General features: G+C 49.5%; 1 protein-coding gene across 1 annotated transcript in view; it reads left to right on the top strand.

The window, feature by feature from the left end:
• LOC146190259 (PAS domain-containing serine/threonine-protein kinase-like) overlaps window positions 1-27,070 on the top strand; it is a 158,335-nt gene that overhangs the window by 37,532 nt on the left and 93,733 nt on the right. The window contains exons 2-4 of the mRNA XM_084600717.1: window positions 5,030-5,219; window positions 23,406-23,554; window positions 24,422-24,671. Of these exons, the coding sequence (XP_084456843.1) occupies window positions 5,030-5,219; window positions 23,406-23,554; window positions 24,422-24,671 (589 nt within the window). The remainder of the gene's footprint in view (window positions 1-5,029; window positions 5,220-23,405; window positions 23,555-24,421; window positions 24,672-27,070) is intronic.

The following is a 27,070-nucleotide window of genomic DNA, read 5'->3' as shown; positions in this document are numbered from 1 at the left end:
GAAGGATGTATATTTCGGTGACGCTTTAGCAGCGGAGCCAGCGAGCAGACGATGAGCCGCGGGCCGCACCAGCGGCAATGTGCTGCGTAACTTATTTGTATTGCAATCATCAATAACACGGTTATGGGCCAGAAATCCGCAAGAAAGACTTCTTTTCTTTTTCTTTTTCTTTTTTTTTTGCTGTCGGCTTAATGTTAAAGTGAAGCACAGATTTTAGCCCGCTCTTGCGTTGGCGGAAGAGATCCACCGTATCGTTGGCGCGGAGGGCTTGCAGGAGGCACGACCTGCCCGGCGTGCGTGGCTACTACGGCGGAGGAAGTGAAATGGGCATCATATTCGTGAGTCTGTCATTGGTACTAAGTATATCTGGCTTACATAAAACGTTCATAGCCGAATTAAATAAGGATAAACTGGAAAGCGCTGAAGCAGAAACATATCACAGCCGAACTCGGACAGTCGATGCATACTTCCCGCATACGCTTTCGGCAAACATATTGCTATTTCACGCATTGCTGTCCCGATGACATTACCACTAAAAGGGGCGCTAATTACGGTATTTAAGTCTCTCAAACGACAATATACAGAGGTGGAAGGCCGCTCTGCTATGCATGAAGCGTGCGGATGCACAGCCCACTCGGTACTGGCAACAATGAACCGGCGCAAAGAATCTGGTTAGAGAGTATTTTCCTCCCCTGCTCGCTCTTTCTCGATCTATCTCTGACACTTTCGCCTTCCCCGGGCGCTAGTAGGTTTACCCAGTCGAGGATTTGTCTACCCGCCGCCGTTCCTGCGAGTCGCTCTCTCTGGAATAGCCTGACCGCCGCAGCTAGCTCTTTCCACTCATTATGCAACCCCATTTTCTCTAGAATGTCGTTAGAAGTAGTTATGGGGAGTCCTAGAGCGCACTTCGTGCATCTCTTAATTATGGTGTTTAATTCGCGTTCTTCGGTCTTGTTAATATTTAGGAATGGAGTCGCCGGGGTGGTGCAGTGGTAAGACGCCCGACTACTGTGCCGGAGTTCCCGGGATCGAATCCCGGCCTCGGCGGCTGCGTTTCGATGGAGGCGAAACGAAGTGGCGTCCGTGTGCTGTGCGATGTCAGCGCACGTTAAAGATCCCCAGGTGGTCGAAATTACTCCGTAGCCCTCCACTACGGCCCCCCTTTCTCTCTCTATCCACTTTCACTCCCACCCTCACCCCTTCCCTTACGGCGCGGTTCAGGTGTCCACAGAGCAAGTGTGACAGATACTGCGCCTTTCCCTTCCTATGAACCAACCATGAGTCGCGTAGCAGATTCTGCTCGTGACAAAAGCTTGTACGAGTGAGTCTACTAGCCTCTGTGAGATCACTCCTTCTGTTGGACGTCTTCTTAAATACTCTGACTACGAGATCCGCCCGATCTTTCAATTTCTTAATCAGGCTTTTGTTACTACCCCTGCGGTTGATAATCATACCTAATATTCTAATTTCATCAACTTTCGGGACTTCGTTCCCGTTGACTTTAATTTTGATATCTGGAGTTACCTTCCCACTACTGCTGGCCATTACCAGGAGCCCCGATTTTTCTGGCGAACAGCATAGACCTACGTCCTCTGCGTGTTTGCTGATTGTATCTGCTGCCTCTTGGAGCCTGGATGTGATGCACGAGTCGTTCCCTTCGCACATCCAGGCGGTCACATCGTCCGCGTAGATGCTTAGATTTAAGTCATCGAGATGGCCAAGCTTACGGGGGAGCTTCCTCATTACGATTTTAATAAGGCAAGGTGAGAGCACAGTCCCCTGCGGAGTACCTCTGTTACCCAGCGGGAACTCCTCCGAATTTAAGCCCTGAAAGCTGATGATCGCCGTCCTGTCTCGCAGGAATGATCTAATGTAGTTGTAGGTTCTTTCGCCTACTCTTAGCTCAGCGAGCCCGTCTAGAAGGGCGTCGTCGTGGCTGACGTTGTCGAAAGCTTTCTTAAGATCTAAGCCTAGAATACCTTTCGTATTTTTTTCCCTGAAGTCTATGACTACATCGTTATGTAATCTGATCGAGCAGGGTATCTTGCGTACTGAGGCCGGGCCTGAATCCGACCAATTCAGCCGGCCACGCATCATTCTCTTCGGTGTATTTCGTTAGCCTCCTTTGAATGACTTTCTCAGTAGTTTGCCTACGCGCTTAGACTTACGAATTTCTCCAGTGCAGATTCTGCAATGATCTCGGAAAATTTTATCAGTGCAGATAAACGAACGCAGTTTTGTGATCTGGGCCGTGGCGTCCGCAGCTGTGGCCGCTCCGCCCATAGCCAAAACGCGTGAAGCGAGCGTAAAATTTTAAATTGGTTTATAAGAAAGGAAAGGCGCATTACCCCTTATCCGCACCGTAAGTGAAGGGACGAAGGTGGTAGCGAAAGCGAAAGAGGCGTCGGAGTGGAGGGCATGCGGAGTAATTTTGACCACCTGGGGATTTTTAACGTGCACTGACAAGAGGCCGAGAGTGGCTGGTCCTGCTCTAAAGGGGCTGGGATAGGTAGGTCACCGCCGCTTGCGGCGGGGACTAGCCTGCCATCGAATTTGTATCTGTTTTAGGCCGTCATTGCACTCGCCACCGCTTCGGTGGTGGACGACGGCTGTTGCGGCGCGCGTCTTTCGCTCCCTCTTTTAGAGCCCCCCCCATTCCTGCGAGGCTTCGGTTGCCGAAGCGCCGGCTCTAACTGAGGGGATGAAAGGAGGGCAGAGCTGGTTACGAGGCCGGGGGAACCCGGTGGTGGCCAGGTCGCCTGAGGAGGAGCGAACCGGCGCCCATTCATGAGTTTCGCGTCGTCGTCGGCCTCGTAACCAGCTCTGCCCTCCTTTCATCCCCTCAGTTTGGCGAACCCGGTGGTGGCCAGGTCGCCTGAGGAGGAGCGAACCGGCGCCCATTCATGAGTTTCGCGTCGTCGTCGTCCTCGTAACCAGCTCTGCCCTCCTTTCATCCCCTCAGTTCGAGCCGGCGCTTCGGCAACCGGAGCCTCGCAGGGAGAGGGGGGGGGGTACACTCAGCGGCGGACGAAGTGGGTACGAGCGCGTGCAGCAACCGGAGCACACGAGGAAAGAAAGGGGGGTGCGCTGGAGTTAGCGCTAGCAGCGACTGACTGATGCCACTGCCGTCGCTAGCGAGTCAATGCAACGTGACTGCGTAGACTGGCGCGGTAACCGTCTCGCTTTCTGTGGACGCCTCAACCGCGCCGTAAGGGAAGGGAGGAAGGTGGGAGTGAAAGTGGAAATAGAGAAAGGAGCCGTAGTGAAGGGCTACGGAGTAATTTCGACCGCCTGGGGATCTTTAGCGTGCGCTCACATCGCATAGCACACGTACGCCTCTTCGTTTTGCCTCCATCGAAACGCAGCCGCTGAGGTCGGGTTCAAACCCGGGTACCCCGAGTGACTGCGTAGAACACCGTCGCCGCCATGCAGAAAAAGGAGGGGGTCCCCCCTCTTCCTGCGAGGCCGTTTCTCGTTTCACTCGCTAGTGCGTCAGCGCCATCAGTCAGTCGCTGCTATCTGTTCGTCGCGCAACGTTCCTATGGGCCCACGCGCTGCTTCCCGCAACCTCCCGATAATTCGATTGCTCTATTCATTTCTCCGACCACAAAGCTTCTTTCATGACAGTCAAGAACTGTTAAAGGAGCGGTTCTTGAGGAATACGTGTAAAAATTGAGAAGTCTGTAATTGTACATACGTGTCTTGCTCGAAATATCTGCCTCAATCTATCGAAAAAGGTGAAACGGGTAATGAGCTGCGCTCAAATTTCGCATTAGGAAGTAACGTAATCGTGGGTATTTTTTTCTTCTCTATTTTCGCTTCTGTCCGCACGAGGCAGCGGAGGTGGCTCTGTTACAGTCAGTAGTAGGCCCGTGCATTTTCTTTTCCTTCTTCCTACAGCCACAAAAACAGCACTGACATGAGGTGCGGGGGAGCCGCTGGCGGTGGGAGCTAGCCTGTCACTAAATTTTATCTGTTGTAGGCCGTCATTGCACCCGCCACCGCTGCGGTGGTGGACGATGGCTGTTGTGATGCGCGTCTTTTTCTCCTCTTCTTTTTCTTTCTTGTCTATTTTCTCTTCTGACCGCAGGAGGCAGCGGAGGTGGCTCAGAGCCAGTAGCAGGCCGTGCTTTTTCTTTTCCTTCTTTCTACAGTCGCAACAACTGACATCGCACAGCACTACGGACGCCTCTCCGTTTCATATCTCCATCGAAATGCAGCCTCCGGCGGTTGAGTTCGCTAAGCCGCGCGTCAACTCCTTGTAAAAAAACTGATTTATTTGTAGGAAGGGAAAGGCGCAGTAACTGTCTCACTTGTTTTCTGTGGACACCGCAACCGCGCCGTAAGGGAAGGGAGGAAGGTGGGAGTGAAAGTGGGAAGAGAGAAAGAGGAGCCGTAGTGGAGGGCTACGGAGTAATTTCGACCACCTGGGGATCCTTAACGTGCGCTGACATCGCACAGCACACGACGCCTCTTCGTTTCGCCTCCATCGAAACGCAGCCGCCGAGGTCGGGTTCGAACCCGGGAACTCCGGCACAGTAGTCGGGCGTCTTACCACTGCACCACCCCGGCGGGGCTCAACTCCTTGTATTTCTTCACTGTAAGTTCGGGTAGAGAAAGAGAGAGTGGCTTCGGACAGACATCAGCGAAATCTGTGCTTGCGGTGTGCTACACACTAAAATGAATTATTGTAAATTTCTCATCGTGCTGTGTGATCGAGCCACGATTCCGGGCGAACCTGGAGGGGAGAACCGAAAGTGGACGCGCTATGCTATCGCGCATGCATGCAATAGAGGATCGGGGGTCTTCGTCGCCTCAGTGCCTCGCTGGCTTCTCTTGGAGCAGCACATGCTTAAAAAACAAAATTCCCCGCCAACTCTTTCGGTGTACCGGAATCGCTTTTCTTTTAACATTTACCCCGAGAACTCCCTACCCGCTTCGCTGCAGTGTGCTTTCAGGTTTACATTCATATTTTAGGAGGTGCTGCGAGTAAACCTGTGTAAAGCCCGCTGTGGTCGTCTCCGCGCAGGTCGGTCCCAGGCGCAGCTTCGACGTGCAGCAAGCAGCAGCAGCAGTGCGGCTTGTCACCGCGTTGCTACGGGCCAACAATGACGTCCTCTCCAGTGGGGCTCATCGCTCCCTCGCAGCGCTACCGCTCCACCTCTTGCGGTGGAACTGGGGTCGGTGGATGCACGCCGGCCTTCGCCAACAAGAAGCAGGTATGTTCTAGCCACGACCTACTTGTTCTAGCGCTGCATCCATCCTCTTCCTTCCTTCCTTACTCACTCTCTGCCTGCCTTGCGTACTTCCTCTCTCCATCTTTTCTTCCATACTTCCTCTCTCTCTGCTTTCATTCATTCGTTCAAACCGCTGCATATGGTTTCGATTCTGTACTATGTCGTGGTGCCCGGGTGTCCGGGCCTAATCGAGGGACGTGTGAGGGACAGCAGACACCCTCCATTGTCTGACGCTGTCACTTTTTCCTGGTGAAAGGCGTGACAATTATGTGCAAAGAGCGCACCGGTGTAATAAATTTACATGAAATCAAAAGGGAGGCGTTTCCTACAGCACTTCCCGCATAAGACACCGCACTCGTACTTCTCAGCGCGATGTCGTAGGCGGCTGGACTGCTTTGGGCGGGATGGTGCTGTGTATTTTTCGATTGTTTCGTTCGTCTCTCTGCCATGCGGAGGCAAGGGGCCCGTATTCCGAGTTTGCGTCGTTATCGAAGTGTCGCTATCTTACGTGACCTCGAGTCATCTGATTGGTGGAAACGCCGGAACCGGGTGTCGCCACTACGGGTATTCCGAGTTTGCGTCGTTATCGAAGTGTCGCTAACTCACCTGACCTCGAGTCATGTTATTGGTGGAAACGCCGGGACATGATGTTGCCACCTCTTCCGGTTCCGTAGTGGCAACATCATGTCCCGGCGTTTCCACCAATAACATGACTCGAGGTCAGGTGAGTAAGCGACACTTCGATAACGACGCAAACTCGGAATACAGGCCCTGGAGTACTGGAGAATCATACGAATTGGTCCCGAAACTTGTCGCACTGGACCCTTCGAACACAGATTGCTTTCTTGATGTTTGATGGGCACGTGCATTTAATCTCGAAGGTGTCAGTGATACCTGTTGTTACAACTACATTTGTGAACTGCATTTTGAGCCATGTACGGCTACGCTCGTTGAGCGTTAATGCGATAGTGTCTTCTTTTTCGAGCGAATTTAGTCAGCACATTTTCATGGCTCGCTCCCGAAAATTTCAAACACGACTGGTCTCCTGCAATTATCCGGTCGTTGATTTGTTGATTGTCGGTTCCGACGAACATTTTTTTTTTTTTTCGAATATACAGGTCCAAGAAATGCTCCCCTAATTTTTTCATTGCTTCGCTGCTTGGTTCTTTCCTCGATGACTTCCCTTTTCTGTCATGGCTAGATCGGTTTTATCGGCTGCTGTGGTAGCTGCGCTGTTCTTACATGATAGAAGGCGTCTTCTGTCGGCAGCACTGTGATAATAAACGGCATGGGGCGTGTATTAAACTTTTGAAGCATGTGTAACGAATAAAAACAGCTGGAAACGTGGTCGGCCATTCGTTGCCCTCGCGGCTGCATCTGACAAGATTTATGTCCCCTAATGGCCCATAGTAAAATCTTCGCGTTTTCTTCTTTCTTTCTAACGCGTCGCCGGTGGACATTTTTCCTGTCGCACGCAGTTGCGAACGGGCGCCATATGCGGATATGAAAAACTGCAACAAGATGTACTGCTATATGTTGTGTCGAAGTTTTTCAACGCAGTGCATGAAGGTCCTTCACCAAGCATGATTGCCATGTAGCTGTGCCAGTGATTAATTACCGGCGTCCTTCGCGGCAGCAAAGTCGCAAATAAATTTTTAATGAATTCTATCTGTTTATTTTTCACAGCATGTCGCTGTGCAGAATAATGGGGGCGAAGGAACAATGGCGGTGGTTCGAAAGGCGGGGCGCCAAAAGTGTAGGCTGAACAAGCTTGAAATCCACGACTCTCTGTAACAGTAATTTGCATTCAATCGCTTTGCGGTCCTTGCCAGCGGCTGTATTCGCGGTTTTCTCTCCCCTTTGCTCGCCCGCCGTCTCACAAGCTGTTTGCAGCATTGGGAAAGGCTGGGGCGACCTGGGCCAATCAGGATCATGCTCACGCCCCTCTCGGCCCCCGAATTGGTGGGGGCGACAGTAGGTAGGCCCCGCCGGGGTGGTGCAGTGGTAAGACGCCCGACTACTGTGCCGGAGTTCCCGGGATCGAATCCCGGCCTCGGCGGCTGCGTTTCGATGGAGGCGAAACGAAGTGGCGTCCGTGTGCTGTGCGATGTCAGCGCACGTTAAAGATCCCCAGGTGGTCGAAATTACTCCGTAGCCCTCCACTACGGCCCCCCTTTCTCTCTATCCACTTTCACTCCCACCTTCATCCCTTCCCTTACGGCGCGGTTCAGGTGTCCACAGAGCAAGTGTGACAGATACTGCGCCTTTCCCTTCCTATGAACCAACCAACCAACCAGTAGGTAGTGCGCAGGGGCGAGAGGCACTCAGGAGCACATTTACCTGTTATAATGAGCGTGATTCTGAATGTGCCAGAACTCCCCTGCCTTGCGCAGTGCTGCAAACATCTTGTGAGACGAAGAGGTTGCAGCGTGCAGGCTTTACATGCATACTTAAAGGCCCACTGTCCACCCTCCGGTCGAAAATGTTTTCTTCCCCAGAAGGCAAGGTCGCGAAATGTTTTTGAAAAGAGTAATTAATAACGCAGTTACAGCCACCCAATAATCCGATTCTGTCTGGTTGTTAAAACAGAAGCTTGGGCACGTTGGTAATCCATTGTGTAGAACAGCGCGAAAAAAAAAAAAAAAAAAAAACGGACAGACGGGACGTTGTATCAACGAAAGACTAATGGAGCATCACAATAATGTTTTTGGTTCGGTAACAGAAACTATAGGCATACACTGCAGGGACTGTAAAAGCGACGCTTGCCAGCCCTTTCTAGTGGAAGCAAAAATAATCAATGGGCATAATGACCAGACAGTTCGGGAAATTTTAGAAGCAAATGAAATTTACAGGATAAAGGAAACTTGTATCAGCAGCCCGTCTATAGCGTTATCGGAACGGGAAGTAAGATTTATGAACACGAGAAAATGATGCGTTGTGAAATTCTGGATGACACATGGTTCTCTTGCATATCTTACGCTTTTCTGATGTATTGTTTATTTGGTCTTGTTTCTTTTGTTGTGTGAACGTGTTCATATATATGGATGCAGGCATGCAGTAAACTTCTCAGTTGAAAGTCAGCGCTCGTCTTGTCTTCCTTCGTCCCTGTCTTTTTTTCGCGCTGTTCTGCACAATCTATCTCATTGCCCCGCCAGGGTGGTGCAGTGGTAAGACGGCCGACTACTGTGCCGAAGTATCCAGGTTCGAACCCGACCGCGGCGGATGCGTTTCGATGGAGGCGAAACGAAGAGGCGTCCGTGCGCTGTGCGATGTCAGTGCACATTAAAGATCCCCAGGTGGTCGAAATTACTCCGGAGCCCTCCACTACGGCACCCCTTTCTCTCTATCCACTTTCACTGCCACTTCCCTCCCTTCTCTCACGGCGCGGTTCAGGTGTCCACGGAAACAAGTGTGACAGATGCTGCGCCTTTCCCTTCCTGTGAACCAATTATTATTATTATTTTTTTTTCTCACCTCCCGTTCCCTCGCAAAGGTTTTTCACTCCCCTGTCCGGTCGTCTAGCCTCCGCAAGACAAATTCTCCTTCCTCCTCCGCGTTTGGCGGGAGGTGGGACGTGGTACTCTGCATGCGCGAGAAAAAAAAAAATCAATAAAAATACCCGGGCGAGGGAGCGCGCGCCGCTGCATTCAGTCCGGCTACAGTGAACTTCACTGTAGTCCGGGCCGTGGCGAGGGAAAAGCGCGCAGCGAGCGGTGGACACAATTAGCGGTGTACGCCCACCCTTCACCCGAGACGGACCCATGGCTGTCGTTTTCTACTCCGACGTCAGCCTTGCGGCTCGTAGAAAACGGGGAAGCTGGTTTCCCGAAGAAGAGGATGAGAGAGCTTTGATTTGTATTTTTGCGGCGCCCGTATCGCTGTAGCATTTTGCACAGACTATCTCCGGTACCTGATCGAAGCACTGGGCTCCTTCACTTCAAAGGTCCTTCCTGCTCTCTTAGCACAGGAAAGCCCTGTCAAACCGGTTTCTCTCGTGACATGTTCTGTGCAGGCTTTACATACGCAGAGAGAGTCGGCGCTTTATCGTCACCCGTCACAGAAAACCTTCCAAGTGTGTAGTGAACGACATATTGAAAGGGAACGAAAGTGGGAAGATTGTGTCGAAAGCCGAGCGCGCGGCACGTAAGAATGGCAAAGAGGGAATGGATCCCGACATTCTCCTCTTTCCGTCTGTGCGCGTGCCGCTTCTGCGTGTAAGCATGCGCGATAGGTGCAGTGCTACGGGACGCTCGACATTGACCGTGGATCTTTCCGCTCAGTTCCCGCAATACTTATCGGCGCTCGGTTTAATATTTTTTTTTTCTTCTCTCATTTAGGTACTTTTACCCGCGCCCCTTTGATCTGCGCTCCCACCTTTATCTGTAAACAAACAAGAGCATCCATTGAAAGCTAAACATTTCGACAGATTTGCCTGTCTGGTTGGGTTGATAACTAAATAAGACTTGAAATTTCTCCAACCAACACTTTTATTTTATAAAACCCGACGTTTCGGAGCCGGCTCGGCTCCTTCTTCAGGGGTGCATGACGCGGGGCTGCGTGCAGCTATAAGTAAAGGAATGGTCGAGGGGGAGAAGAAGGTGGGGGGGGGGGGGGGGGAGAATGGGGAGGGGGAGGAATGTGTGTGAAAGGAATGAGAAGGAAGGAGGGGGGTTTAGACGAGTGAGGGTGCCGTAGGTGCAGGTGTGCTCGCTGGCGACTTTTTTCTTTTCTTCTGTGAAGTGGCCAGGAGAGAGCGAAGACCTTGCAAGTATACAGCAGGGAGGTTGCCTGTTGTCCGGTTGATGTTATTTGCGGTAGACTGTATGTGCCATGACTCGAGGAGGCGTCTTTTGCGGTAATTGGTCTCGGTCTCCAAGATGAACGTTTCTTCGAAATTTATTCTGTGGTCGGAATCTTCTGAATGTTCAGCTATGGGGTTGCGTTCTCTTGAAAAATTTCGTACATCGTTCTTGTGTTGCCGAATTCTTTCTTTTAGGTTTTTTGTTTCGCCAATGTAGCTAGCATCACAGTCGGCGCAGGGAATTTTGTAGACAATGCCTTGGGCTCTTTCTCTTGGTGGTCGATCTTTGGGGAAGGGTAGCAGGCTCCCCAAAGTGTTTGAAGGCTTGTGCGCCACTCGAATTCCCTCTTTTCTTAGAATACGGGCGATGGTTTCGCTGGCGCCTCGGACATAGGGGACAGTGACGTACTTTTGAGATGTAGTTGTTTGCTGCTGGTTATTTTCTTCCCGGGGCCTGTCGTTGCGTTTTTGGCGGCGAATGATTTTCCGGATAAATTTTTTTGGGTAGCCGTTCATGGTTAGTTCCTTGAATATTAAGCGTTTTTCGTTTGCTTTGTCGGGCTCTGTGGTGCAATGTGTTTCCACTCTTTGTAATAAGGTCTTCACAACTGACGCTTTATGGCTTGTCGGGTGGTTCGAAGTGAAATGCAGATATCGCCCTGTGTGGGTGGGTTTTCGGTATACGGAGAATCGCAGGCGGTTGTTTTTTCGGGTCACCAGAACGTCCAAAAACGGCAGGGCGCCTCGCTTCTCCATTTCTAGGGTGAACTGAATCTCCGGTTGAATGGAATTTAGATGAGAGAGGAAATTTTGGACTTCAGATTTCTTAATAATTGAGAAACAGTCATCGACATATCTCAGAAAAATTTTTGGCGGTGGGCGGAAAGAGTTGAGAGCTCGTTCTTCGATGTGCTGCATAGTTATATTCGCCATAGCGACAGAGATGGAGGCACCCATTGGTGTTCCCTTAACTTGTTTGTAGAATTCTCCTCGGCATGAGAAGTATGTGTTTGATAAGCATAGTTCCAGAAGGCGGCATATCTCGTCTACACTGAGTGGGGTTCGTGCGCTGAGTGTATCGTCGCGTTGTAGGGCTTCTCGAGTGGCGGCCAACGCGAGATTTACAGGGACATTTGTGAAAAGGGACACCACGTCAAAGGAAACAAGGCACTCGTCGGCCTCAAGGCTCACCTGGGATACGAGTTCGATGAAATGCCCGGCGTGTCGGACGTGGGTCGCGGTTTTTCCCGTGATTGGTGTTATGAGCTTGTGCAGGTATTCCGACAACGCACGGAGGGGGGAGAAACGGAAGTCGACAATTGGGCGTAGAGGAGTCCCAGGTTTATGGACTTTGGGCAGACCGTAGAAGGCTGGGGCTGATCCGTTGGTGCACGATAACTGCAGGTAGAGGTTTCGGTGGTTTGGGAGGTTTTTGAAAACTTCTTTTAATGCCTTGTTCAATTTTGCCTGGGTACTTGTTGTGGGGTCCTTCTTCAATTTTTCGTATTCTTGATTGTTGAGTAGAGAAGAAATTTTCTCGTCATAGTCCTGTCTGTCCAGAACGACTGTTGTGTTGCCTTTGTCCGCTGGGAGGATTACGATGGTCGTGTGTCTCTGGAGGTCGTTGAGCGCCTGCCGTTCATCCCAACGTTCATCTTGGAGACCGAGACCAATTACCGCAAAAGACGCTTCCTCGAGTCATGGTACATACAGTCTACCGCAAATAACATCAACCGGACAACAGGCAACCTCCCTGCTGTATACTTGCAAGGTCTTCGCTCTCTCCTGGCCACTTCACAGAAGAAAAGAAAAAAGTCGCCAGCGAGCACACCTGCACCTACGGCACCCTCACTCGTCTAAACCCCCCTCCTTCCTTCTCATTCCTTTCACACACATTCCTCCCCCTCCCCATTCTCCCCCCCCCCCCCACCTTCTTCTCCCCCTCGACCATTCCTTTACTTATAGCTGCACGCAGCCCCGCGTCATGCACCCCTGAAGGAGCCGAGCCGGCTCCGAAACGTCGGGTTTTATAAAATAAAAGTGTTGGTTGGAGAAATTTCAAGTCTTATTTAGAGCATCCATCCACGCCACGCTTTCTCAGCCGCCACTTGTCGGATTTCCGCGCCCTAATAAGATTTCATCTGGCGGGCGTCACGCCCGCCAAATGAAAGGGCGTGGAAACAGCAGCAGCGGCAGGTCGGCGTCGAATGGCCGGATATGTACTGCGCTGCCGACTGCGCACTACTAGACTGTGCGGCGCATATTGGTTCGACACTTTCGTAACATGTACGCCGCGCAAGTTCTGCCTTTTGTCTGCGGCACAGCGGCAGCTGGCTTTTGGGCTGCAAAGGTGCGGGAGCTGCGTACAACTCCATCCAGTGCTTGCGAGTTGGCAGGTGTCCTTAACCAACAGCACACTCACGCGTGCACAGTGGCAAGCTTGCGTCCCTACATGGTCGCTGCGCATGCGCAGCTGGTACTTGGATAGACCACTACGGCCCCGCTCTTCTGACACTCCCGTTAACTACAACGTTCAGCCGTCCAGACGCGTCCGCCAGTGGCTAGATGGTCTGTGGATGACATCGCCGGGAAGACTGGGAGACCACACTACGCTCCAAGGACCCGGCGAAGCAAAAGATCGCATTTCGTCGGGCTGCCGACGTCATGGACAGATTGAACATGAACGTTTGAGTGCGGTGAGGTTGTGCGTGGCCCCGAATACATTTGCGAAAATAAATGTTTCCTCCTCCTCCTCCGGGCAGCTCCTTCGAACATGCATCCAGCACAATACCGCGAGCCGCGGTGCTGCAAAGAAGGCTGCGGAGAGCATTTAAGATCCTTACGTGGTGTGATTGCGAAAGCCTGAGGTGCATTAAGTCACGTGACTGCAGTGACTTATCTATGGGACAACTGCGACCACGTCCCGATGACGTACGTCACGTCGGTTTTTCGGGTACCTCGCTTCCTGGACGCCGCCGCCATGGCCTGTTGCTATTGCATGAAGCTATGGGGTAAGACTTTCACCATAAAAAAGCCTCAAATAAAAGTCGCGGCCGTTTGATACGTATTCGGACGCGCCCATACCGGCCATTGCACCGGCAGGGCACATGTCGCTGTATTAGTGCACGACTTTCCTCTATGCTATATTATCAGGATAAGTTTTGTTCGCCATGCGAGCGATCCTACAAACTACTTATTTGGCCAGCTGCAACAGTGCAAGAAAAGGGCCTGGTTGCAAGTACTACGTGACAGTTTTGACGCGCTGCTCACGATGAATTCACACTGAGAAAAGGGCGCTGACACAGCGCTAACTGAGAACTGTTGACTTAATGAAAATTATTTACTCGAAAGGAAACACGTGCAGGGGTGTGAGAACCACCAGCATGCAAGAGCTGAAGAAAGAGAAACGAAAAAAAAAAAAAAAAGGTAAAAATAAGATTTCAAGCCTTTGTTTGAGCGATCTGCATCTTTTAACTCGTGCGAAAAAAGATCCAAATAGAGGTCATTGGGGCTTCCGCGATTATATCTGTTGGAGCCGAGGCGTGTGTCAGCAGTGTATATGTCACTCTCAGTTAAAAAAAAAAAAAGAAAAAACAAACATTTTGAAGCGTGAGATTTGCCACTTCGCTTTTCGCAGCTGTGTATGCGTTGTTGCAATCGCCTTGCGCGTGTTTCCCTCTATGTAAAAAGCCCCTCTTATGGTTAAGCAAATATTTTGTAAATTTGCGCACATTGTGCCAGTGTGCTTGTTTCACACGTCGCGTCAGTGCAGTAGGGCAGTTATATTGACGGCTTCTGTCGGAACAGCTAGCGTTATCGGAGCACGATTTACAACTCCTCCTGTTTCGCCATGGTTTCAATGCAGTTGCTGCCATCTTGATCATTGAGGTGGGTTAGAGAACTTGTCCCGCGAGTAGGAATTCGTGTTGCGCTTTTAATTTGCTTAGTATGCTATTTTCGCCGGATACATTTGACATTTTGACATGTTCTTTTCTCTGATTACTGAAACGGACAGGAGTCGCCAGACAGGCCATCTTTATCCATTTAGGTGCGTTAATGTTTTAGTTATCAAACTGTAGCGGGAAGCGCCCGACAGTAGGGAGAGCTTTTCGCACTTCACGAGATGAGACATCCTACGGGATCTATACTTCACACCTCGTTAGTTGGGCGGCCTTTTCGGAGGGTCGCTGATCCCGTCGCTTTTCGATCCGGCCGATGCCTCTGTCACCACGTGCCCTTCGAACAACTGCGAACCTACCGCCATCCGCGCGTTGATTATGCCGTGACGTGCTCTTCGCGGTGCGGGCACTCCTTTGCTCCAGCTGGATCGGTCGCGGTTGGAAGCGCTCGGCTAGGTACGACCGGGCGGTCAGTTGCCGCGGACGCTAGGAGAGCAGCGGCGCATGCTTGCAGAGTCCGTCCCGAGGAAGAACGCTTCCGCGTGGATTTCAGTTTGCATTCCGACTTTTCCCTGCATCGCTGGATCGCACCTCTCGTCGGCGTTGCTTGTATGAATAGAGTTGCCGCCGACGACGTCACACCCTGGCGGCCGCGTCGCGCCGCGTAGCAGCGGAGCAGACGACAGCCGCTGACCGCGCTCGCTCGTCGGCGGCCCTAGGCGGCCCCTCTCGTCTATCGATTCGCGTTGGCGGTAGTCAGGGTGCTGCGACGGCGAACGGGCAGACTCCTGTTGCCCCTGCCGCCCAGCGCTGCTAATTCGTGCACGAACCGGCTCCGTCGGAGACGCCTGTGCGCGCTTTTCTTCGCGACCGGACCCGCCGCGGCAAGGGAGGTCAAGCGTCGCGGTTTCGTCGTCCCGAAGCCTCGACGCGAGCAGACGACGCCGCAGCTTCTTGGATGGCGAAAATGACAGGTGAGGAGCGGAACGTTGCGGAAGTGTGCCGCAGCTGAATCACGCGCGTGGGTTTATGGACATCGGCGGAGCGGGGCTCCATTTTTGTTTTTTAACCAAGTGCAGGAGTGCCGTAGGTCGGAGGTGAAGAAAAAGCAACGTATAGTGTTTTACATCCAACGACTCGCGTGCACGACGACTTGATGCTTGGGTACACGTCAGTTGAATCATGCGGGCGACGTGAAACAACGGACTAGCTGGCCCCTTTGTTTCTTACGCGGGCCGAACCCCGTCTGCACAAGCGCTCCGCGGTTCGTTCTTGAGGCGATGCGAGCCGCAACTTGGCACCAGCTGCGAGACTATTTGTGCGTCGCAAAATAGCAGACACGGGGAGATTTGGTTGCTTGCGTCTCTCGTGTTCCGCAGCTCGTGTGTCGCACGGCCCATGTCCGAAAGGGTGCGAGCACGGGACGTTCCTCTGTGCGCCATACAGTAGGACGGCGGAAAAGTATAACGAGCTCGATCGGCGCGGCTGGCCACGAGAGCGCCGAACCGCGACGGAGTTTTTCGCCCTGGAATTGCCTTCCCTCGCACCCCTCTGTACCCCTCTGGCACCTAATCGTCTCCGCACGCGCTGCTGGCTCGTTCAACGTCAGCGCCTGCGGCCACACGCGCTGCGCCGCGTCGCGCTTCATTCATTATGCGTTAGCGCGGCTCGTGCCCGATCTGGTTCCGTTCATCCAAATCGTTTTCGCTTTTTCTCTTCCTCTGTAGCTGGGGTCGACGTCGCATATGTCGTCCTAGTGACGTCTGTTGACTGGTCATGCCGTCATCCCGTGTCCAATAATGCATGGTCGCGCCCACCTATTCGTTGTCGCCGGTGTCTCCTGGCAGGACGGGCCGCGCCTTCCGATGGTGCGGTATATGGATCTTGAGCGACCTTGATTGACATACGTGATGTGCGTGGAAGATTGGATCGTTTGAGTCCATGCACTGCTTGGGCGGACGTGTTCGCGGCTGCGAGTTGACACGTGTTGTCATTTTTCTGTCAGCGATATCTTCTTTTTGTTATCGTTTAGGGGGTATTCACTAACACGCCGTGCACAGTGCATTGTGGGTAATTGTGGCGCAGTCGACCATTTTTGTGTCCACCGCAAGAACAGGGCGAATGACGTACCAAGCGTTGTCGTTCGCGCGCGTGGTTCCGCAAGCAGTGGCATCCGCAGCTGTTGTGCATTGAGCTGTCGTAGGCTGCAATAGCCGTACACAGTGCAAGCAACGGAAGCTGAAGAGCTGAGCGAACGGCATCGGCTTATTTAAGGTTCCGAAAGTGCGCACGAACCACTCCTCCTGGAACAACTCACTGAGATGCAACGTCACATATGGCTGGCACGGCTCAGCTGCGAAATCACGTAAAATGTGAAATCAATGTCGAAAATGGGCTGGGCTAGAATCTTCCGTATGTTCCCTGGCGGCCAGCTGTTGCCACGATCCGGGCACGGCTGCTCTTCCCGCACTCGCAAGCCATATTCCGGGCAAAAGAACAGCGTGGCAACGTGAACATACATCACCATGTCTAGCCATGCGCATGCAGTGCGCCGACAAGACCTCCTCGTCGTGCTTTGCAGCAATTCAAGCCTTCAGAGGGCCAGATAATCTCTGTGTGTGGCGCAGCGGCCTCATTCGATCAGAAGCAGTGGGATGTTCGCATCGTCTGTGAAGCAATATTTGGCGAAAAAATATAGGCGGGCAGAGTTGTTTTGTGGAAGGTTTGAGGAGGTTTATAAACTTATTCGTAAATAATAATTACCGAAACTTAGTTTAATCAAAACTGCACTGTATTTGAAGAGTTTTGTTGCAAAAAATCACTTCGAGTTCACAACGCAACGAGGTGGCGCCACCTGGGCAATCGCTGTGGCTTCTTTTGCTTCGTTGCCGTCACAGATGATGCATACATCCGACTCCTTCTGAACAAATGAGGCAAGTACACCAAACATGTTTAATAAAATACTTGCTACGAAATGTCATTTCTATTCTAAATTTGAGCTACAAGGACTTGGCAGTTTAGCTGGAATAAGCATTGTATGGTACGCATGTAATCGTGCAAAGCGCAAGTTCGTCTGCTTCAAACGCGGCTCTTTATCCTGGCGCTTGTAACGTAGTTGTGTCCTTCGAGTGGTCTGTAGCCTTTCAGTCTGTTTCTTATGATGAAGCTCGTCCGTAGCACAAGAAACTCGTGGATGTCGCGCATATTTATGTGCGGTCACAGGTCGACGCTTACCGGGCAGTTGCGCATCGACTGCAAACGAGTCGGTGCCACAGTTCTTTTTTTTTTTTTTTTGATGTACAGGTCTGTAAACATCGTGCACACTTTGTAGATAATTCGAACTGTCGCCCATGATGTCGATTTAGTTTTCATTACACCAGTGCTGGTATGAGGTAGAGTGACAGAGAAAATGAACTCACACCAGCAGATAAGCCGCTGGCCGTACTAGTCGGAAGAGGACGCAAAGATGGCGTCGGCTGCCTACTGACGTTGGCTTTGACGTCACGTGGATACCCCCTATTGGTCACTTCGTTGAGGGGGTGGCGTACGCCCTGCGAGGTTCATTCAGCAGCTAGTAGACCACACATGTTGCTATTTTAGCTGTATTTCTGGTCTGGTGCTTAGTAGTGTAGTATACAGAGAGAGCCCTATATCTTTTGCACCTTCTAGCAACCTTAGACATATCTTTTCATAATGCACTACACTGCATGTTATTGCATGCGTGCCAGAACGCTTTTAATAAAGGCAACCACACCCATGCACACTTTGAATTAGGCACTCTGGTTTTTGATGGTTACGAAATCTTGCAGTTATTTTTGCTTTCCAAGTACACTGCAACGAGCAGTGTCTTATCGTTCCGCTGAAACTGTGCTGTTGACCCAAGTGTGTTTCGTGGAATAGCACTGAACCACATAGACAGCACCTGGATAACAAGGCAACTTTTGGCTCCTTGCTAATAGCAAAGGCTTTCTAAGACAGTTGAAAGGAAACTGCCAAGAAGAATTTGTACTAAGCACATTTCAGTGCTCTGATGCTGTGAGAAAATTTCAGGACCTTTTGATCCTGAGTTATATATGCTCTCTGTAGGCTTGTACGGCTTAGTTAAAGTGGGGGCTATGCTCTGTCGTATAATCTGCTGGATTACGACCATTTTCTACTTAGTATGTGTGGGATAATACAGGCAAAACCTAGTGATAAAGTAGCGAAGTGCTTGTAAGTGAAGGACGATCCACAAGGAAGACATTCAATTGGTAACTATTAACGCTGTCACTTTATATCCTTAAAGGCAGAATTTAAATGCCGCCTAAACTTTTCTTCTTATTTTCTTGTTGGTGAAATCAATAGCTTCCATTGAATGCATGACCCGTTAGTTAGAGTGCATTAAAAAATATAAAGGGACGCTGCAGTGGTTTTCAAGTGTACCAATGCTATAGGCTTTTGAACCAGATTATTTGTTGATCATGCCTGTGAAGTTATTTTCGCGCAATTCAAATTTCCTGCGCCCCGCGCGACTGCTAAAGAGGAGGGCAGCGGAGGGAGAAACCTCTCTTCTCCGTCCGTCGTGACGTCACCGTGAGGAGCCGGAGGCATTCAGAGCCAACGGAGGGTGTTTTCAGCGTGTGCTGTTCCTCATTTTGCGTGCGTTGCGGACGTACAAAACACATCGACTTAGTGTGTGCACCTGATACAACACAGCTCTGCATGTGTTCGGATGCACAAACAGCTGTGGACGCGACGATGTAATCTTCCATTGTAATAAAAGTTCACGGCGCAATGCGGCGTTGCTGAAAAGAGAGATAAATTCCATTCTACTCGAAGCATTTTCGTAACTGTGACTACATGCAGTTTGTTCCTAATGCGATTTTTATAGGACTTTGACAAAAAGGGCATGGCTGAACCATGACGCGGTTCCTTCTGTTTCCTTGTACAAAGCAGTCAGGACAGTCATCTGCAATCCGTTCATAGATTGCAATCTCATGATGGGACGGCCAGACAGCATCGGCGCATGGTTGTATTCGCGTGTCTCCATTTTTTTTTTTGCACAAAAGCTTCGCGCAAACGGCTTCTGTGCTAAACATGGACAACTGATCAGTAGCACGTGCTGATGATTTTTGCGAACTAGCAGATGATTAAGAGCCCACTGCTGTGTCGAAGCTAGGTTGGGAAGACTGCAAGATCTTTTCTAGCACGGCACGTGCCTGATATGTTCGTGGAACCCTTACGGGAGTATTATTAGAAGATAAGGAGTGTACCGCTCAGCTGGGTATAGGCATATTCAGGTAAAGAGCGCAAAGAGCGAGGTTTCCATCGGTGCGTCCAAGCAATCAATCATCGAAGTTGTTCGTACATGGCCTTGCGATTTTGCACCCTTTGCTGCCTTGTCATTTTACATAGTCCTGTCTTGTTTGGGGATGCACATTAAGTTGGAAATGAGAACGACGAAGCTCTTGTAAGAAAACACATTTCAGAACACTGTTTTCTTATGAAGGTATGGGTGCGGAGGAGCTACAGCTTGCTTGGCTTTCAACATACGTCAGCCGTCAATTCACTAAATGTGTATTGTGACAGTATGATAAAAAGGAAAGGCTTTGAACGTCTGCTAAATGTCGTATGACTCAAGCAGCATTCTGCGCGCATTTGACTTGGTCTCCAGCACAATGGCCCCGTCAATGCCTCGTATGCATTGCAGAGTTCCGCAACCGCGCTTTGCTTATTTTTCATTTGTCTGGTGGCAGCTGTGTACTGCTTCACCCTTTCTATAAAATTCTTCGTTTCCCCAAGGTACCACGACTGGCATTCAAAGCAGTATTTGTTACACCAAGCTTTGGGCTCATTTTTCACAACAATTACCTTTCGGGCGAGGTGAGAGGCCTGAGATGAAGGTAGTCGGCTAGGGCAATGTTCGCTGCCTTTCCTTCCCAAGAATATGTGGGCCGAGGTTTCGCTGGGGGCAATGTTGTTGCTGCTAATAATGACACACACTACTTTTCAAAATGCCTCACTGTAACCAAACCAAGTTTTCATGCCAAATCTGCGCTCCCCACAACGGAAGTGCTGCATCGTTTGTGGATGTATCTGGTATGGATATATGCGGTAAAAATTCCGATAGTCATTCGTGTAAAAATGGCATGCCATAATGACATTCAAAAAGCCGCAGAGAGCTGCGATCAACACAGTGCAGCTAAGGAGCCGCATCGGCAGCTTTCCCGGTCCTCAGAATGTCGTCACGCGACGTCTTGGCCAATCACGGGCGGCGCCGCGACCCGCGGTGAGCCCTGTCGCGCGGGCTGCGTATTTCTGTTGAAAAAAGGCTATTTCTGCTTTCTTCTGCCTAATTTTAATCTGATATTCGAGTTTGCAGCATGAAAAACTATGGCTTTCTGCTGAAAGCCCAACTTTTGCAAAAAGTGCTGCAGTGTCCCTTTAAGCCAGTGCAGCTATCTGGAGCGAGTGTACCCCTAAAAGTGTGCCAGTCAATGTGGCTGAGTCAAGTGAAATAAAAGGTGTAAATAACGTGTGTGTCTCCTTTCACCAGAAGGTTTTAAAATGGCACATATTCAGAGTGTGTGCAAAATTAAGAATAATATTGCAGAACCAAATTACGACTGCTTGCTGAAGCCATCCAACCACAGCTATCCTTTGGATGCTGCTGATCTGCAGTGTGTTAACCTTAAATCCAATGAATGGTATGTTTGAAGGCTTCCGACTGCAACACTAGTTGATGAAATAGTCGCAGCATTTTTTGGTGGGGGTTATCACGCACTATTTTTTGGGTGGGGTGCACTTTCTTAGCCTTTTGCTTTTATTTCTTCATTGCCAAGTTGAAACTTTCATTCTCAAGCTGGCGGATTGCGATGTAACGAAAAGTTGAGGGCATGATTAACAGAGCGGATAAATGAATAACTGACCAAATTTTATTCCGGAACAGTACACAGAAAGTTTGAAGAAGCAGAAAACAATCATGTAGGAAACAATTTAAAAATTGGGACCTACTCTACACTGAATAGAAGTGCAATTTTATTGTGGTGCTTGGACCTGCTATGGTGGCTCGGGGGTATGGTGTTCTTATGTTTTGAAACCATGCTCCTGCCCATCGTGACTACGTGTGATGGACATGAAATGCAGAAGGCTGATGTGCTTTGGATATATGCTAAAAGAACACTGTAATGCCTCTTTCTCTTTGCTCGCTTTCACACCTTTCTTACCTCTTCACTGATGGTGTGGTTCATGTGTACTGTGAAAGTGGCAAATACTCTACCTCTCATTTCAATATTAAGTATTCAAATTTTTTTGTTGCACCAGGGTATTGTGCTTGCTGCAAGTATCAGGATTTTAATAAATAAAGAAGACTATATTTGGCGATCTTGTTCACGCGAAAAAAGATGCACATATTTCGCCTTCTATGTTGCCAGCTTTCAGTATTGTTGTCTGCCTCTCCTTGCTCTGCATTGTGCATAGTGATATATAGGTTAGAGTGCTTAATAGCCCTCCATGCTTATCATTAGTGCTTTTTATAATCTGGCATGAAGTTTAAGTGGCATATACTGTCCTTTGGGGCTGGAAGCAGAACGCAAGCAACTAAGCACATTCTAGGTGGGGATGTCTTTCATTTTGCACTGTGCATGTTTCATTTTTGAATGTTCGGCATTGGAGAAAAGAACTTGAACTGGGTCTGAAATACAAATGGAGGTTAGGAGATGGTGTCTGTCCATGTCTGGAAGGTCTATTTAGATATGAGCCTCTCTGAATGATCTGTACATATTGTCAGTTTTTAAACTCTGCTCAAGACATTGTAGCTGTGGAATAACCCTCGCACTAAGTGACAAAGCTGCATCTTTACACTTGCTGGAATATTTTTGATTTATCGTGTATGTTATGTTCACCACACACAATTCATTACAAAATGGTTTATTATTCTTGGCCACCACCAGCACTTCTACTACTTTCTTTTTTTTCAAATTGTTCCATATTTGGAAACAAAATGTCCTTACGTATACAGGAGCAGAGGGTTTCAAAAGTGGGGATACATTTTTTAAAATTGCAGAAAGTGCCCTCCGCGCGCGCCCACACACACACACACACACACACGCACACACACACACACACACACACACACACACACACACACACACACACACACACACACACACACACACACACACACACACACACACACACACACACACACACACACACACACACACACACACACACACACACACTTTTAACTCTTGTATCCACTCGTATTCTTTGCTTTTGGAAATTTGTTTTGCAAACAAAAAAAAAATCTTGATCCATAGCGCGCCCTTAGAAATGCATAAAATGTCAAACCAACCTTATTAAGAAAATAGGAAGAGTAGACAACAATGTTTTGAGATATACTAACATTGAATTTAGCGGGAGGTATCACAAAATTAATTCTGCCATCTTCAAACATTTGCCTAAAGATGCATCCCCACAGATCTGTGTTACTACTGTTACTTATTACAGATCTATGTTAACACATAGATCTGTAATCTGTAATAAAAATGGAAGGGCTAAAAGGGCAAAGGAAAGGGACATACATAAGCAGTATATTTAATACCTTATATATCATGTTAGCTTAGCGAAATTCTGTCCTTAGTTCATCTTAGATCTGTTTCCATCTTTGCTCTATGTGTTCTCCTGAGTAAATGTGTGCAAAAATCCCCTAAGTGATGGACATGTATGTAAGCTTTGGCACTCTGTGCTGAGCAGCAGGTTTGTTTCCCTTCCCCTATGTCACGAGAGAAGAAAAAGGGAAAATCCATTGTCCTTTGTCCCCTGGCCACTTATTTTTAGCTAGCATCCTTGTTCCCACTTCGGTGTGTCTTCTGTCGCAAGGCAGAGGAAGGGAAATTAATCTGTTGGTGCACTAGAAATGTTGTGGCTTAGCTGCGGTATATTCTGAGCTCATCATAGCAGTTTCAGGCGCTGATCCTAGTATTTGTTAGATCTCTGTGGTGCTACCTCGCATGCTCACAATTGGTAATAGCACTTGCTCTTTTGTAAACATTTTAGGCGGCATCTTTACACAGAGTAAAATTTTATTCACACCATTTTCCTTTTCTCTTGCTTTGCCATAGGTTTTTTATGTGGGAATGTCGCCATTTAGATTTGGTGTGTATTTGTGATTAAGTATTACTTTTGACGTTGCTGCAGCACTTCCCTCAAGTTCTGTGATATCCACTAAAAGGTACTAGTGGCTGTAAATATTGTGGTACAATTTTTACAGGCAGCAAGCACATGTGCCTGTTACTTTGACTACTGCCAGGTTTTTCTTCTATTGCACATTTGCATCTGCCCAATAAACAACTTGTTAGTTCTTTTTGCCTGTTGAACATGTTATTGACCGCCATGAGGTCTAGAATAAAGAGCAACTCACGACCTCTACTTGTTTTTCCTTATCTGTGTGCCCTGACAGGGTGTGAAATGTTGTGCTTGGCGCAGTTGTCCCCGCCCAAGAGTCTTCGTAGCCGTGGCTGGCCCGTGACAGGTAGTAGCCCCTTGACACCACTAGACCGGGTGGTGCGTGCGTGTCGCTCAGACCGGCACTCCGATGGGGCCATGGCAGGTGGAGCAGCACAGCAGCAGCGCAGGTCAGCTCACCTTGCCCGCCTTTGCTGAGCTGCATTGCTATCACATCTACCACTTGTTTCTTCTCTGGAGGGCATAGCTGGACAGTGTGTGCTTCTTTGGCGTGTCTGTCAGCTGATCACGCGTGTTGATTCTAATTCTGTGAGGTGCACTTTGCTCTTTGTGCTTGTTTGTGTCCAGGAGAGGGCAGCAGCACTGTATCGAGAGGTTTGGCTAAAGGCAGTTTCTGGCCAGCTCGTAAGAGACGGTGCTTGTTTCGGCCTTTGCCTGCAGGATCTAAGGCTGTGATTGGCAACAGCTTGCACTGATATCTATGTTAAGTGCCGGACATCCTTATTTAATTCTTAGTTAATCTTCTGACCCTCACAGTGCATGCTGTGAGTAATACAATTCTTTGTGTGTTTTTTTTTTCTGTTCATTTACTTGCATCTGAGCACTTTAGAATGTGAATTTATTTGGTGCTACTTAGCCTATTTGTAGACTAAGGAGAGCATGCATATTCACTAAATTGGCCTTGACTTAGCACTCTAGCAGTACCTAGCCTATTACCTAGCCTACTGGAGTCATTTACAAAGACTCTATCCACTGACAGCAAACGACATTGAATGGTGACTTTCCCTTTGGTCCTTTGCATCAATATTGGCCTTGCCCTTTTGTGCTTGTAATAATTTATAGTGAGGGCTCTCCTAGAGAATGACAGTTGGATGTGATTGCTTTTTTTGCATTCTCCTTTGGTGTCCAGTGGTGCAGTCCTGCATTTAGTCTGTGCAGCAGACTTCTCATCTCACGGTTCCTTCTTTCATCTCAAATGGGGGACACCTTTCTGACTTGGTGGTTGTGTGCTACCCAAGGCTTCGCCTCAATTGCAGGTGCTCGTTGAGCAAGCTGCGGGGTTCCGCGCTTTGTGCCTTCAGCTTTGGCAGCTGGGGCAGCGGATACGGGGCAGGAGGACCATCGGGGCCACCTGAGCTGCAGCCCTCACACGGGGGCAGCACCAACCTGCTCAGTGGCAGTTGGGTTTTCTACAGCGGTGGAGGTGTGGGAGCGCCCTCCTCCCCACTGGCATCTCTGCTACAGCAGGGCAAGGCGGTGGTCACCGTCGATGCAATCACCACACAGGTAAGGCCAGCTGCAGTTGTGGCGGGGAGAACACTGTGTGCATACAGAGTTTTGTGAATGTTTGAGGATCCCACGGGGCTGACATTAATGGGGAGTCCTCCACTTGGCCTATACCTCGTTGGCATCGGTATGTAAATATATATAATTTTTGGTGGCCACTGTTAGGTCGGTGGCTAGTGCCTTCATTGTGGTATGACTATGTCATGCCAAAGCAAGTGAGTGAGGCTTGAGTAAGGCATTGCTATTTCAGCCAAAGGTTTCAAAATGTTTTCTTCGGCGCTGACATTTTCAAAACAGTCTGCATTTTCCTTCGTGACTTTTTGAGGGCAACAGGCGTACTGTACTTCTGTTCTTTTATTTATTCACTCATTCTGAGTGATGTCCTTGGTTTTTAAAGCCATGAGCTGTACCACCTTCTTTGTTTCTTTCACACTTTTATGAGAGGTGTGCAAATATTCAAAACTTTGAATAGCTTTTAAATAATATTCACTCTTAGATTTACACAGTACTTTAAATGATTCTGGTAAACATTATGAAATTACGGATGTCTTATGGTGGATACCAATTGCAGAACCAGAGTTGTCAGCACGCTTCGCAGCAGAGTGCCTGAATCCGGCAGAGAGTATGTGTTCTGACTCTGTGTTTGGAACATTCGTGCTCCGGCTGGAACAGCATGCGACTCTCGAGAACTGACGGAAGAAAAATCAGTCATTCCTTGCAGTTGCTTAGCTGTGCTTCAGTGTACACATGTCTGTTTTCAAACCTGTAACGATTCTATGTTGCTCCCGCTACTTCTTGAGATGATGTTGACATTAACAGTTTGTGAGGTTGCTTGTTCACGTTCACATAGCTGAATGCGGGCGCACACGGTTAGTTCTTTGGCACTTTTCTCGAATAAAACATAGTTGTGGTGCACAGTTTCAGTCTCCCAAAGCAGAGCAGCAATATATTGCTGCCGATAATATATTACTGCAACATATGCGACAGTTGTTTGTTGGTTTCATTCACGACCCTCCAAGAACTGTCGCAAATTTCGCACAAGAAGCTTCAAGCATGGAACGCTCAGTGCGGGAACGGAGTGCCCAGTACGGCCGTCAGGCAAGCGTAGTGGCCGCACACCACTGCGCGTCCATGCCAGCAGCCAGGGATGAGACATTGTTAAAGCTTGTGAGGAGCATTGTCCGCGGAGAGCTGCCAAACCTCCACTTGGATGCTCCATCTGCAGCGATTTCTTCTACCGGGAACGTAATTAGGACAAAATCCAGCAAGTGGTGCAGTAACCACCAGCACTACTACCGGAGCTATGTATCATGACTTACAGCGATGTCCTACGTTGACCTGCCCCCGAGCAACATCCGTTCCGCCTCGTTGGCGGACCACCTCCCTGCTACCTGCGCCCCATCAAGCAGCGCCAAGACCTGTGTCCCGCTATCAGCAAAGCACACTAGTGGCGCATGCCCAACAGACAGCCACTCTGTTACCACTGCAGGGAGCCTCGCCATATTCTTCGCAATCGGCCATACCAGAGGATAGGTTTGAAAGGATTTCCACCGAATATGCCTCGACCCCGTTATGGCGAAACACCACAGGATGTTGAGGATTACCTCGCTGCTCACGAGCTGCACCTGACAACACCGCCTTCACCCAGTTTATACTTCTCCTCTGGGCAATTCAGAGGCACGTCCACTCGCTGGGAAAACTAAACACGGCTACCTTCGGGAGTGAGGCCGCCGCTACTGCTCAGATTCAACAGCCTCCGCTCAATGATTTCACTTGATGGCCCAAGCGGCGGCGACCCAATCCTACGAAGTTACCAACATGCTGTGAATGCATGGTTTCCGCTGAAGTTTTTGTAACCACCGACAGTTGTGATGAGACCGCGCTTGTGGGATACTGATGCAGACTTTTCTGCCATGAGCAGCCAGCTAGCCACTACACTCCTTAAGGTTCCGACGCCTTGATCTGGACCAATGATGCGCACAGCCAGTGGCCATGTGATGACACCAATTGGCGTGGGCACTTGCCGCATAGAGATCTGCGGTTTTACTTTCAGTGGCATTTTTGCCATATTACAACAGTGCTCAAAAGATCTGATTCTCCGAATGGATTTCCTTCCAGAGTATGGTGCGGTTATAAACCTTCGGGAGCTCATGGTATTATTTTTAACCCAGCGAGCCGTTGATAGCAACATGGACTTCTGAAAACCAATGTTGCACGTATGGGACAACTGCCTAATGATCCCTCTGCGCGTGAGCAAGTTCGTCACAGTCGAATGTGATCACGGCACCGGCACGTGTGGCATTACTGAAGCGAACATATCACTGCTTCTCACTCGAGGAGTTTGTGTAGCTCGGGGCCTTGTCGAACTTGTCCACAGGCGAGCCGAAGTTTGTTACAAA

The sequence above is a fragment of the Amblyomma maculatum genome, chromosome 4 (genome assembly GCF_055883805.1).
Source record: "Amblyomma maculatum isolate TAMU_Amacu chromosome 4, ASM5588380v1, whole genome shotgun sequence".
Classification (NCBI taxonomy): Eukaryota; Metazoa; Arthropoda; class Arachnida; order Ixodida; family Ixodidae; genus Amblyomma; species Amblyomma maculatum.
This window is presented reverse-complemented; position numbering and strand designations above follow the sequence as displayed.